At 39.6% G+C, this 14,219-nt stretch overlaps 1 protein-coding gene across 2 annotated transcripts in view; it reads left to right on the forward strand.

Annotated features, from left to right (window-relative positions):
• Positions 1-14,219, forward strand: part of DCC (DCC netrin 1 receptor) — a 1,071,808-nt gene that overhangs the window by 1,001,565 nt on the left and 56,024 nt on the right. For both annotated transcript variants that reach the window (XM_036244835.1, XM_036244836.1), the window contains one exon: positions 2,510-2,575. In XM_036244835.1, coding sequence (XP_036100728.1) covers positions 2,510-2,575 — 66 coding nt within the window. The remainder of the gene's footprint in view (positions 1-2,509; positions 2,576-14,219) is intronic.

Genomic DNA, 14,219 nt, shown 5'->3' on the forward strand with positions numbered 1-14,219 from the left:
CAGAAAAAAGCCCTTACAATGCTTTGAAATGCCAGCAGTAACAGTTTCTCTTAGTCTCCAGCATCTCCTTATTTGACACTTTGTAGTTCTTGCCTTAAAGCAGGAAGAGAATCATTTAAAAAAACACAAACGTATTATTTAGCCATAAAGGATACCTTCCTGAAGTTTAAAAGACATTTTAGAGAACAGAAGCAGAGAACACAAAATTAATATTTGGTTCTCACGTCTTTAGTTGAAGAGGATCTCAGACTCATTAGTATATAAGAAATGAATTTCGTGTTTCCTTAGTGAAGTGGAGCAAAAACCCTAAATTACCATAAATCCAATCTAGCTAGTAGATGCTATCAAGTTTCTTTAAAGTGCTCTCTATTGGGTATGTTCAGAGTTACTTAATTTTTTTTGTGGTATTAATCTAGTTATAGCCAACAAAAAAGTTCACCAGTATCAATACACTAGATTTCGTGTGTAGAATACTCAAGCTTGAAGCTGCCCCCTCTTAAATATAAAGCCTTTCCAGAGTTCCTTTATCTTACCCAAAGCCCTAACCACATGACATCTGATTTTCTTCTACACATTGAAATTCACAGTGTAATTAATGGCCTCGCTAAGTCTAAGGGGTGCTATATCCATAGAGCCTTATGCCTAAGTAATAGGTGGGTGTGTTTGTGGGCTTGTTTTTGCATCTTCCCACAAACTAGCTGGGAGAATGAGAAACTTCATTAAAAAGACATTTGTCGGGATGCTGGCGGAGAAGGAAAATCCTCCACAGGCTATATACCCAATTTCCAGCCGACACAGGATTACTCCCCACAGGAATCATTTACCGCTTTACTGGCCTAAGAGATGGGGCTGTTAGCATCTCTTTTGCCTGACTGCTTTGCAATCTAGCTGCTTTCAGATATGAGAAAAGTCATCTTGATATTTATACCGAGCTTCTGTCTCACTTCATTTCTTCCAGCATTGATCTTACCGTGTCCGTTGGGCAAAGCTCATCCTCTGTTCGCTGAAATTCCAAATGTGTCTGAGTCACACAAGCAGGGTACTTGGGGAAGGGCTGGCTGGGCGTGTCCAAACGTTAGTCAACCCACCACAATTTCTGCAGTTGTGACTGTTTCAGTTGCTTTTCTCACCCTATCCCCCACCCCCACACAAATGGAGCCTTCATTCTTCGTATTTCCACTTCTTTATATAACCATAGGTATTGGCCAGCAGATTTTAAATGTAGCAATTTATGCCGGAAACAAAATATGGAGTGATTGCACTATTTTGTGTATTGCTTGTTGGAAGCTTGACAGCCTAACTTCAGCTCTGACTTGATTATCAAAACAATTTTTTAAATTGCGAATTATAGTCTGTTAACAAGATTTAAATTGTTACTTCACAACTATTTTGTAAAGAAACTGATCAGATCTTGGGAGAGCTTCAGTGAGAGGGGTGTTGGATCTGCAAAGGAAGGGCCCCAGAGTAGGACTTGAAAGTCATAAAAAAGAAGGAAACTAAACTCTATACAAGTGAGAAAACAACCGATACTATGGCTGATGGCCCCAGGGGGCTTTCTCTATATTATCTACTGATTGTGACCACTCTCGGAAGTAACTTTCTGAAGCAAATAAAAGGGAAAATTAACTGTATTCTTATATGTGTTTGCATTTAAATGCAACTTCCAAATGTTTTTGCATAAATAATATACCTAATAGAAATCTAGAACACAAAATCTAATCAAATAATTCCAACTCTACAGATAGACCAGGAGTCGAAGGGATTAGACTTGGATGATAACCAGGTTACCTCTGGTTCATTTCTGGCTCAATTCTGTTAAATCCTACTTTTACGACTGTCGAACGTCGAATGCAAGGCAATGTTTCCAATAGTGTAATACTAAGGAAGCCTTCTTCCTTGCCTGGTGTTAGTCGGAAATATTCAGACCATGTGGGTGGTGACATACATCCTGCCTCAGTCTTCCCACCATTTCTCATAGCTCCTTCTCATAGCATAACAGAGACTACTCAAAGCCCAGCCATGAGATGAAACCGTCGTCCCCCTGTAAAGGAATAACAGTGATTTGCCGCCGAGGCATGTCAGATGGGCAACACTACAGGCAGAACGTGTTGCAACAAAGCAGGCTCAGCTTCGCCTCCAGGGGCTGGGAGCACCTGTCCTGCCCCAGACGTTCAGACTAGCACTGCTGTTGTGCCTTTGGTGACTTTTCAGCAAGAATATCGGGGGAAGAGGAGTGGAGAGGGCAACTTTTCAAAGAGGAAATGACTTGAGCTTGTCTAACAGTTCATTTTTATGACAGGTTTTTTTTTTCCTCACACACAGAAAATAACATTTCCTCACAAGGTATGCAGGTATTAATAATCTCAGGCTTTCTTTGAGTTGGCCGAAATAATCATGTTCAATTGTTTCTGTATATTATATTCAAATACTTATTATTTCTGTCTGTTTTATGTCCTTTGTGCTTTTGTATTATATATCCACTAACATTCTGATATTTCCCAAAAAACAGGTCGTCATGGAGATGGAGGTTACTGGCCAGTTGATACTAATTTGATTGATAGAAGCACTCTCAATGGTAAGTATATAAATTAGGTTATATTGGATTAGTTATATTAATTAAATGGTTAATTCTAGGGTGTCTGAGGCACACTTTCTATTAATTGCAAATGCTGAGATTCCCAGACTTAGGGTTTTAGTGGAATAATAAAAACATGAAATTATTACCACACCTGTAGCATATCCTATCAGATGACAAGCCAATGAGAGCTGACAAGTACACAAAATGGTCCGAAAAGCCCAAGAATTAAGAATTTTATAAATGACAGAGGCCTGTTAAATACCTAGATTTTAAACTGTTATGGGTATTTAAAATGTTTCCAAATGTTTAATTTCATTAGAGAGAGGTGTGAAACCCACTCAGTTTCATAAATTGACATTACCTGTACTTTTTGCCTGGAGAGTACATTTGATGTTCAAAAATCTCTAGCACCTTATAGCCAATTTCCCTTCACCTGGGCAAGATTAGACATTTCTTTCTTCTCCTCCTAATGGAGCATCCACACACTCTTGGCTCTGAGGATGACCAGATGGAAGTAATCTTAGAACCACATGGAAGAAGCAGGTTGGTGTTAGAAATGGCTCCCAGGATGTTGTCCTGAGTTGTGCTGAAACAGAAACAATGAAAAGTTGGATTAATACTAGCCAAACTCCCAGGGACTGATGTCTATATGATAACTTCCTTCTATAGGTTCTTAAAAAACTGCTGCTATTGCCCTGGCCAGTTTGGCTCAGTGGTTGGAGCGTTGGCCTGCAGACCAGAGAGTCCCGGGTTCAGTTCCCGCTAGGAGTATGTACCAAAAAAAAAAAAAAATTGTTGCTATTGCTGTTGATTGGCTTTGTTTACTAAAAACATATTTCATATGTTCAAAATATAAGTATCAACATTTGTACCCCTTACCAAGGTTAAGATATAAAATATTCAACAGTGCAATTGGAATCTCTTATAGGGCTCCGCCTTATCACATGCTTTGCTGACCTCCCCTCCATTTCCCACTGTGTTGTAACCACTCTCCCAAATACAGTCTTGACCATATGTGTGTGTGTATCCCTAAACACTACGGTATCATTACACATACTATAACTTTAAGCAATGGTATCATGCTATATGTATCCTGCTGTAGCTTGCATTTACATTTAATTTTGTTTTTAAGATTTATTTATGTATTTGCAAATAGCTCTCCTTCGTTTGTCTTTGCTGCTGTATAGTACTCTAGTTTATGAAAATAACACAGTCATCTAACCATTTTAGTAGGTTTTCATGAGAAATTTGATTAATGAATATCTTAAAATTCATTTGGATAGTCTTCTGTTTTAAAAAATTCACATTAGAAGCCAAAGTTGCAATCTAAAAGTTTCCTGCTGACCATGACATTAGAGTAAAAGGGTGAGTTAAGTGATTATTTCCTATCATAGGCTAAGATAATCTAATGCATTCATTAGAGGATGTGTATAATCTGTGGAGTAGACCAGATGCTCCGATGAAAGGCTCAATGTTCCCTCTGCCCTGTCCAGTGGTGGGCACAGGTACATATTTTTATCTGTTGATTCTTCTAGTTGCCAGGCACAGCCTGCCCTGTTATTAATGTATTACTCAACCAGAAAAGTACATTTTTTTTATATTTAAATTTTCTAAATATATTTTATTCAAGCCTTTCTAAGGTTATGTGTAGGATATTCTATCCAGATTGCTACAGCCCTAACCAATTCTGTTGTCTCTTACTCAGACACGGCTCCCTCACTTAAGTTACAGTGTTGTCTCTTGTAGGCATTAGAGTTTTAGACGCCTGGTATGGCTAGTGTCTGAGTCTGATAGTTCCCAGGTTCCAGTATACACAAGACACACTTTGGGGATTTCCCAGGAGAAACATAAGAGGAGGAATGTGTTGGGACTGGAAACAGACCAAGAGCATGCTTCATAAAATGGAGTAGATATTATAATTCCCTTCCCCAAACTTTGCAAGTTTTATTCTCTTGCTTCAACTTTTATCTGAAGTCTCTACAATATACCAAACACACTTCATGTATGTGAACGGTTAGTAAAAAATGCTACGAAGCCCTCACTGTGTGCAGGTCTCTTGCTATGAGATGGGGACAGATTGGGAACAGGCCACTGCAGGAGCAAATACACAGAGAGGGAGGGTCACCCAGGTGGACACAGCCAAGAAGTACACTTCGGGAAATGAAAGAGAGGGAGAAAAATCCAAGAAATGTGAGGAGAACAGAAGATCATCATTAAAATTGTGTGGAAACATAATTGTAGTATTTGATACCCTGAGATGGAGAGGTTCTAGCTTTGGGGTATAAGCCAGGAATTGACATTTCCCCTTTAGAATCATCCTGCAAAGCTGATTTTGAAATGTGTCTCTGGGAATTTCAAGTTGGAATTCATTTCAGCTAACAGCATGACTATAGGCTAGTACTTGTTGAAGAGACACAGTGCCAGGAAATTGAAGCTGGTAATGGTATAGATAATTGAGCAAGAACAAGTATGTTCTCTCAGATTCCGTCTACTGCTGATCAGTGTTACTGGTGTGAAAAGTGAATCAAATGTTAGCCACAGACACAGAACTCTAGTCTCTTTTTTTTTTATCCTAACACGGAGACATTTTTTTATATTTTTTGTTCAGGTAGAATGGGAGGGAGAGAGAGAGAGAGAGAAACATCGATGTGAAAGGGACACATCGAGTGGCTGCCACCCGCACAACCCAACCAGGGCCGGGGACAAACTGCAACCAAGGTACGTGCCCTTAGAGGGAACCGAACCCGGGTCTCTCTGGACCACAGGCCGACGCTCTAACTACTGAGCCAAACCGGCCAGGGCGAACTCTAGTCTCTTAAACTATGTGTCCTAAAGAACTTTAGTCTTGGATGGAATTGCCAAATTTAGCACCTAAAAATACAGGAAGCCCCGTAAAACCTGAATCATCTCGAATTGTCTATAAATGTGAGATAAGTAAAAATACTGCAAGGGATTTTCATTGCAGTGTTTTTCATGTACGTATGCGTAGACAGCTAGAAATAATTCAAATAACTGTGTCTCTCTTTTTAATTACGAACTCTGGCAATTCTAATTTTAGATCAAGTCTAAAACCTTGGCCTTGACTATTTGAACTTGCCCTTCCAAATAAAACAGTTTCTCTGGTTGAAAAGAATCCCCTGCACAAATCTGATGTTAACAGGTTAGCCAAGAACTTTTCGTAAGAGTCGGACCACAGATGAAGAGAATGACAGTAATGGAGAGAAATGCATTTCATTGTACTTTTTACCATTTTATTTAATATTCCTAGTGAAAAATATATTTGTAAATATAATTGTAATTCATTTACTCTGATACACGTTATCTCACAGGAGAAAATCATGAAGATGAAATAGATGAATGGCATCTGGTTACTTTAAACCAGTGTAGATTATTGACATTATTCCTTCTTAATTTTCTGCATCACTGCATGGTGTTTTAGATATTTCTTATTCGATGGATGGGGTGAAGAAAGCACCTGACATATTTCTAGAATCCCTACTGGAATGACAAATTATTACATGCTACTTGACTAAGATGAATTGACAACCTCGGAGAGACATGGGTGGAGGGCAAACTTAATCTTGTTTCTTTGTCTGTTTTGCCAGTAGAGAAATAATACCAAATTTGTAATTTGACTTTAGCTTGGGCTATTACGAGCAAATCAACAAAATCATCTAAAGACCCGAGCTTCTGATTAAAATCCTGCTGATGTCTTATGCCTGAAGAAGAGAGTATATTTCCCAATTAGAGGGACAAATGACACACTGACTGATCAAAGACAGGCTGTATCCAGGACAATATTTTAAAATTGGAATTTTTGAACTTTACATACAATGAAAATTTCATACATCTCCTCTTAAAGTGATGGAATTCTAGAGGTTCCCCATCTTGCTGAATTCATCTTTCAGTGCATTTTAAGAGAATAATGGCTTATTGTCAGGATATTCAAGCCAGTTGCAAATAAATTTAGACCTCGCTAATCATTTACTTTCTCCTACTGCGTGTTACTCCTTTTAAAATGCACTCTTGGGATTCAAAGAAAGAAAAACAAAGATATAATTCATGTTTACTGTTGTAGTTGGAAGCCCTTAATTAAATTGAGGATACTGAAGAGGTCTCCTAAATTATTTTATGATGACAAGTAGACTCAAAGCCAATATGTGGTGAGATGGTAGTATTTTACTTTTATGAGGCATTCAGTTTTGGATTATTGTCCCCATTTTTAAAGCAGAAAAATCTTCCACTTCTGAAAAATGCAATTTTGTAGTTTATATTTGTGTGAATGACAAGAATAGTGAAAATTACTTCAATTCCATCATATATTTCTCACTGGGGGAGATAAATCACCAGTTTATTTTTGTTGGTTGCTCTTCCTATGGTTAAGAAATCTATAAACCCTACAAAAATGCTATATTGATCTCAACTTTTGATGACTAAATGAAGTTTGATAAATGCTGATACTTCGGTGAAGCATTATTTGTGAATCAGTGTTATGAATTAATTTTTGAATATTCAGAATCATATTAGATATTCTGCAAAATGTGCCTTGTACTCTGTTTTTAGGAGAAAATACCATGATTTGTCCTCTAGTTTTGGAAAACTTTGTTTTATTGTTTTCAGAACTCAACATTTGAGCTAATCTAAATAAATTATACATAAAAACTCTTTTCCATGTTTGCATGAAATGATCAACATAGTTGGTAAACTGTTTACAAGACATGCAACAGACACCTGAATGCCAAACGAAAGGTCCAGAAATAAAATTTGACAGTTGCTTTTCCTATGGAAACATCATTGAAGTGGTCTAGGGTCTCAGGTTCTAGTCTACAAAAGGGTCTGCCCACCTCCCACCCAACTAGTATCTCTCCCAAATGATTTCAAGGATCCCAGACTAATTCCCAAACCCAGGTTCTAGAACTGACTTTGTCAAGGATTCAATCAGGTCAATTAAATTCTTTTGATTTCAGTTTTCCATCTGAACATAGGAAGTATTAAGCTAGGTCAGGGTTTATCAGAACCATTGCCACTAAGGACTGGGTAATGTTTGTGCGAGACCTGCCCTGTACATTTGCTACTTAGCAGCATCCCTGCCTTAATCCGGTAGATGCCAGTTACATCCCCCCTTCCATGTCATAACAACCCGAAATGTCTCTGGACATTGCCAGATTTCCCCTGTTGGCGGACTGACCAGTTGAAAACCACTGATCTAGATTACCATCCCCAAACGTTGTTCCAGGGTACGTGGGTCCCATGAGAAGCTCTGGGGTGGGGATGGGGGCGGTGCCTCGTTAACTAAGCATTGAGAAACATGCTTAGCCACTCGCTTCTCTTTGGCCGAGTCCTCCCCTTCCATTTCAATGCTAGATGTTAGTCTTGAGAAAGATCTTCTCTGCTCACTCTATGCTCTTGATCTCATCCACTCCCGGGCTTCAAGTTCCACCTGTCTGCCCACTGCGAAATTCTGGCTGCCCCTTTATAATGCACTGTAAGATCTCAACCGACATATTCAGGACTGAACGTTCCTTCTGCCCTCACGGAGCCTGCCCTTTCTTCCCTCCCTCATCTCAGACTCGAGGACTATTGCTTGAGCCTAAATCTGACTCTTCCTTCCATTCCTGTCCCATGTCCAATCTACTTTGTTCATTTACTTTCAAACTCTACTGCATGACTCCCCACTTTGCCTGATTGTAATCGCCACGATCTGTCTAAGACCTCGTCGTCTCTCACCTAGAGAACATCACTGTTCCCGTTGCTGGTCTCTGTGGTTTCCCTGCCAACCCCTGTCCACACAGCAGGAAGTGATGTCGTCTCAATACAGCTCAAGTCTATCACTTGCCCGCTGAAAACCTTCAGTGCTCTGTGATTCTACTTAGTGTAACTGACCGTGATCTACAAAGCTCTCCATGGACTGGATCCTGTTTCTCTTTCCACCCTCATTTTGTGTGATTTCCCTGTTGCTCCCAGTGTTCCAGACACAGGCCTGCTCCCGTTTTCCTTGCAGAGGATCAGGAACTAACCCTAGCAATCCCCCGTGTTCAGCCCAAATGCTACTTCTGTAGTGAGGCTTTTTATGACCTCCCTCCTCCTCCAACGACCATTTGTCCTCATATTACCTCTTTCTGTGTAAATTTCACTTTTTGTTTTAAGCACCAATTATAGTTGTGATTTTAGGTGTATTTGCTTCATCTGTTTACTATATGTCTTTTCCAGTAAGTCGTAAGCTCCATGGGGTCAAAGATCATGCCTCTGGTTTTTGTGTTTGTTTGTTTGTTTGGGGATGTGTGGCAGGTGGAAAACAGTCAAAATATTCTAATTTGAACATCGTTCTCAGACCACACAATATACAAAAAGACAGTGGCATGCAAATTATTGTGAAACAGTAGGGTGTGGACCTGTAAATACTGTCTGCTGGTTCCAAAGCCTGGCAGTTGTTCCCTTCACTGTTCCAGAAAAACAGCTGAGAAACAGCTGCCACAACCCCTTTCCGACAGCTCCACCCTTATCCCCGCTGACGTCAGCTGACTCTGTTCTGTCCCAGTGACCCAGAAAGAGTATACGTTTTAGGAATGGAGAAGACAGGGCACTTAATATACAACATCTTTTTTCCTTCTCTGATCCAACCAGTTAGGCAGACCCGTGGCTACATCCAAAGTGTGTATGCTTTGATCTCATAGAGTTCCTTTTTGCCGGCTCAAATCCTTTCATGCCTCCCCCAAGGTTTATCGAGATATAATTGACATATAACACTGTGTAGGGTTAAGGTATACAAGGTGTTGATTCAGTATATTATATATTACAAAATGATGACCATCCTAGCTTAGCTACCACCTCCATCATTTCACATAATTACCACTTCTTTTTTGTAATAAGAAAATTAAATTCTCTTAGCAACTTTCTTTTTTGTTTTCACAACTTTCAAATATATAATACTGTGTTATTAACTATAAGCTCAATGCTTTACATTGTATGCACAGAGTGTATTCATCTTACCACTAAAAGTTTGTACTTTTTGATCAACATCTCCTCATTTCCCCCAATCTGCAGCCCCTGGTAACCACCATTCCAATCTCTATTTCAATGAGTTTAGCTTTTTAAGATTCTACAGATGAGGGACTCGTACAGCATTTGTCTTGCTCCGTGCGACTTATTTCACTTAGCATAATGCCCTACGAGGTCCATCCTTGTGTGGCTCACATCACACCACAGCCCGTCTGGTCTTCGTTCACATGCGTGGGACAACTGGGGACATTCTCTCACATGCCCGCCCGCCCGCTCCTGGCAACGCGCGGTTCAGATACGCATGCTCAGCATTCTGATATTGGAGGAGAGAAATATGTTTTCTAACTTAATTGACCAAGGGACTTTCCCCCCCATGATGCTGATAAATATTTTTCTTTAGGGAACGTTGGGCTAAATTATCCGTGAGAGCTCTTCTAGCTGATTGCATGGCACCTTATTCAGGAGGAAATGCTCTGAAATATTCAATGCCCCATGAATATTCAGTTCATATTCACTGACCTGTAAACATGTTAAGATATATGTTGCGCTCAAAGTGTTCTAATAACAAGACTTCTCAGCGGAGCCTGCAGTGATAGGAGAGAAGTTTGGTCCTGGACTGGAAACTGTCTTTGGATCCGTTTCTCTCCTTAGAACTGGACTGATGAACCTAAGGTTCACACTCTTTACCTGCTTGTTGACATTACGTAGCTATTAAAGCCCTACCATTGGGGCAATGGGACCAGGTCCTCAAAACAGGAGCCAGGGCCCCTGGATTCAATAGTTGGGTTTGTTTTCTACAGGAGAATTAAGGGCTCAGAGTACTGGCCTACCAGTGAGCTTCTGGTAGAGTTTTTGAGGACAAAAATGATAAGAAACATAAAGTAGTTATGAAAGCTTACAAAGTATTATAAAAATGAAAGACATTTCACTAAACCAATTTTCCTAATCATTACCAAAACTGTAGTCCCATCAGATTATAAAAATATTTATGTTTGCTTTCATTACATGTAATAGGAAAGGTGGGAAATGTTTTATGGTGCTCAAATCTCATGAAAGTGAAAAATGGATGGGACGCTCGTGTGGCTGAACACAGAACTGATTCCTTCCTCACTGAAGTCGGTGAGATGGGTCTTGCTTCCTCCGTCACCGGACACCCATGCGCTCATGCTACCCGAGGAACAGATGCATCGCATACGGCATTTTTCTTTCACTTGGAAAACTCGCACAGAATGAGATAATTAAGCCACGTCATGATGTCTGTGGAGTGCCCACTCTGTGCAGGGCCTGAGCTCAGTGTGTTGCATCCATTAGCTCACGACATAATCACAGTGTCCTGGAGGACATTTGCACGTCCTTGAATTACGTCATGCAGCTTCCCCTCGGAAGCCTGCTGGGGTGGGGACAATGTCATCTTGCCCCTTCTGAGTCAGGCTGTCTCCCAGAACTCTTAACTGCACTAATCTAGATTTGTGAGCTCTAAAATTCTTCCTAATTTGGAGCGGCCTTTTGATGTATTTAAATATACAGTTGATCACCGTTGTTCACAGATTCTGTACTTGTGAATTCACCTTCTTGTTAAAATGTGTTTTGTAAACCCCCCAGAGCAGTACGTGCAGTGCTTTTCTGGTCATTTGTGAACATGTCCAAAAATTTGGAGAAGCCCAATGCCCACAAACTCATCTGAGATAGAACATGAGCACGCTGCCTTATAGCTTCTCTCATACCGTGGACGGGGGTCCTTTCTGTGACAGAAGTATTTAGTGCCAATTGTTTCATTTTCGTATTTTTTGCTGGTGGTTTCACTGTGTAAAGTGGCCCCCGAATGTCGTGCTGTCTAGTGCTCTCTGCTCCACACACTGTGATGTGCCCTTCAGAGAGAAAATGGGTGTGTTCGTTAACTCCACTTGTGCATGACTTACAGTGCTGTTGGCCGTGAGTTCGATGTAATGAATCAACATTATTATTAAATAAGGTGTCTTTAAACAGAAACACACATGAAACAAAGTTATATATTGATTGGTTGATAAAAATTTTGTAACCAGAGGCTCACGGGAACCTAACCCTGTATGTCTCTAGAAGCAATACTTAGTATTCTCTAATTCAGTGTTTGTAGCAACATCACAGAATGTAACTCCTTCTGATAACAAGGATCAGCTACATCCAAGGGCACCTTCCAACTTGACTTTCTTAACTGATGGTTTGATGTCTGATAATGTGATTATTCAGCTTTTAAATTGAGATTGGGAAATTAATAAAAGACCTCGAATGTCAACTTTTAAACTTCTTGAACTTTTATGAGGAAGTCATAAAGGACCAAAATGAAAGATTAATAATGAAAGTTCTCATGAACCCTGACTCTCCAAGGAAGATGATCTCAGTATAATCTTCCTAATGCTCAGCAGTCATTATTTTTTTACTTGAAACATGTCTTCCTAAGTGGAAAGAAAGAAAGGAGAGCAGACATTTGAAAAAGTCTAGGTTACATCGTTGTAAAATGTTCGTAAGGTGTACTGCTGTGTACGACTCAAACTAAATTTACATGTAAGTCATGCTATTAAAAATCTATGAAATCCCCAACTGTCTCTATTATAAGCTCTCACACAAAAGGTTAACTTATTCCAATCAATTAGTTTATTAAGCACAGAGAGGGCATATTGAGATACTAATGTAAAATGGCTTTTTAAATTGTAAGTAAAACTATGACACAGAAAGTTCTGACCTTTTGTTACTTACCCCATTTCTTTTTTTTTTTTTTTTAATTTTTTTTTATCCTCACCCGAGGACATTTTTTGCATTTATCTTCAGATAGAATGGGAGGGAGAGAGGGGGTAAGAGAGAGAGAGAGAAACATCAATATGAGAGAGACACATCGACCGGCTGCCACCCACACGACCCCAACCGGGGGCCAGGGACAAGCTGCAACCAAGGTACATGCCCTTCGCGGGAACCGAACCTGGGACTTTCTGGTCCGCGGGCCGATGCTCTAACCGCTGAGCCAAACCAGCCAGGGCTGCCCCATATCTTTGTAGTAAATGTAAAATTATTTCAAGGAAATCTTATGTTTTTCATTTATAAATGGAATCTTTTAACAGATGGTGATATTAAAAACTTTTGATGAATTCCAACCCCTGAGATTACATTTACATCAGAAGTGCTTATTATTTTTCCAATAATAATGAATCAGCAATAATTTATTTAAGTATAGGTGACGGTCTTTTCAAAAAAGCAATGACCCTTAAATAACTTTCACATTGAGGATTATTTCTAAAAATTTTGTGGTTTGGAAATCCACAGATGGTATGGGATATTATTAATTTAGGCAAGATTTTAGTTAATATTTCAGTAGTGTAATGATATTATAAACACTGTGTCAGGTGCTGAGATGATTGCTTTGTATATATTTTCTTTAATTCTGACAGTAACTGTATACAATAAGTATTATTTTCATTTTACAGGAAAAACGCACTGAGGTGCCGAAGGCCTAAACATTTTGCTCAAGGGATATAGAAGGTTAATATAGGTCCTTAAAGAGAGACATTGCAGCTTAGGTCTAGGAAAGTATCCAAACTCGTTGCTGTCTGCAACTTCCTAAATTAATTGATAAATAAAATTATAAGCTAGTATTTACTTTTTAAAAATCTGCAGCTTGAAATGACAAACATGATATAGAACAGACTATTTCTAATTGATCGATCACTGACTGAGGGTTTAAAGAAAACAATTTAAAAGGTCATTAGCCATTCTTATTTATTTGAGCAAATGGTCAATACCATCTTATTAGTCTGTTATATTTTTTTGCCTAAATATTGTCGACTGTGAGGTACTGTTGCAACACAGGAAAACGTTCATATCAGGACTTTATGACTCTCTTTTAAACCTTCCAGCTGTTTTTAAGTGGGATTCATACACTCCTAACAGGTTGAAAATTCAATGCGATTTACAGACAGCTTCTTAAAGGGAATGGAGGTAAATTATGAGTGGTTGATGCCAAACAGGTGTCTTTCACAGCATCAAATACATAGTATTTTCCCATAAAGCATGGCTTTCTCTGGTTCCTGTCCCGTTGGAATTCTTATAGTACAGAGCAACACCCCACCCCCACCCCCACCGTCTAGCCAATACGATAGCGTAATTCTTTACAATTCATATTCAATTCATAGAACATAAAGTTACCCTTTTAAAATGCACAATCTGGTGCTTTTTAGTATATTCCCCGGTTGTACCGCCATCCCCGCCATCTGACTCCAGACCGTTTTCATCGCCCCAGAGGGCAGCCCCGTGCCCACCCGCAGCCTTCCCCATTCACTTTCTCCCTGCTGGACAACTGCTATATGCTCTGGCTCTACAGTGACCGGTTCTCGACATTTCATACAAGTGGGATCATGCAATACGTGGCCTTTGTGTCTGGCTTCTCTCACTTAGCGTACTGTTTCCTAGGTACATGCATGGCGTACCATGTGTCAGTACTTCATTCCTTTTTTATGGCTGCATAATGCTCTGTTGTATGGATAGACCACACTTGTTTAATCCATTCATCAGTTGACGGACATTTGGGTTTCCACTTTGGACTATCCTGAATAATGTCACTATGAAAACGATATGATTTTGTGTAGGCACAGGTTTCATTTTTCTTGGGTAGATT

Source organism: Molossus molossus, unplaced genomic scaffold (assembly GCF_014108415.1).
Source record: "Molossus molossus isolate mMolMol1 unplaced genomic scaffold, mMolMol1.p scaffold_m16_p_6, whole genome shotgun sequence".
Classification (NCBI taxonomy): domain Eukaryota; kingdom Metazoa; phylum Chordata; class Mammalia; order Chiroptera; family Molossidae; genus Molossus; species Molossus molossus.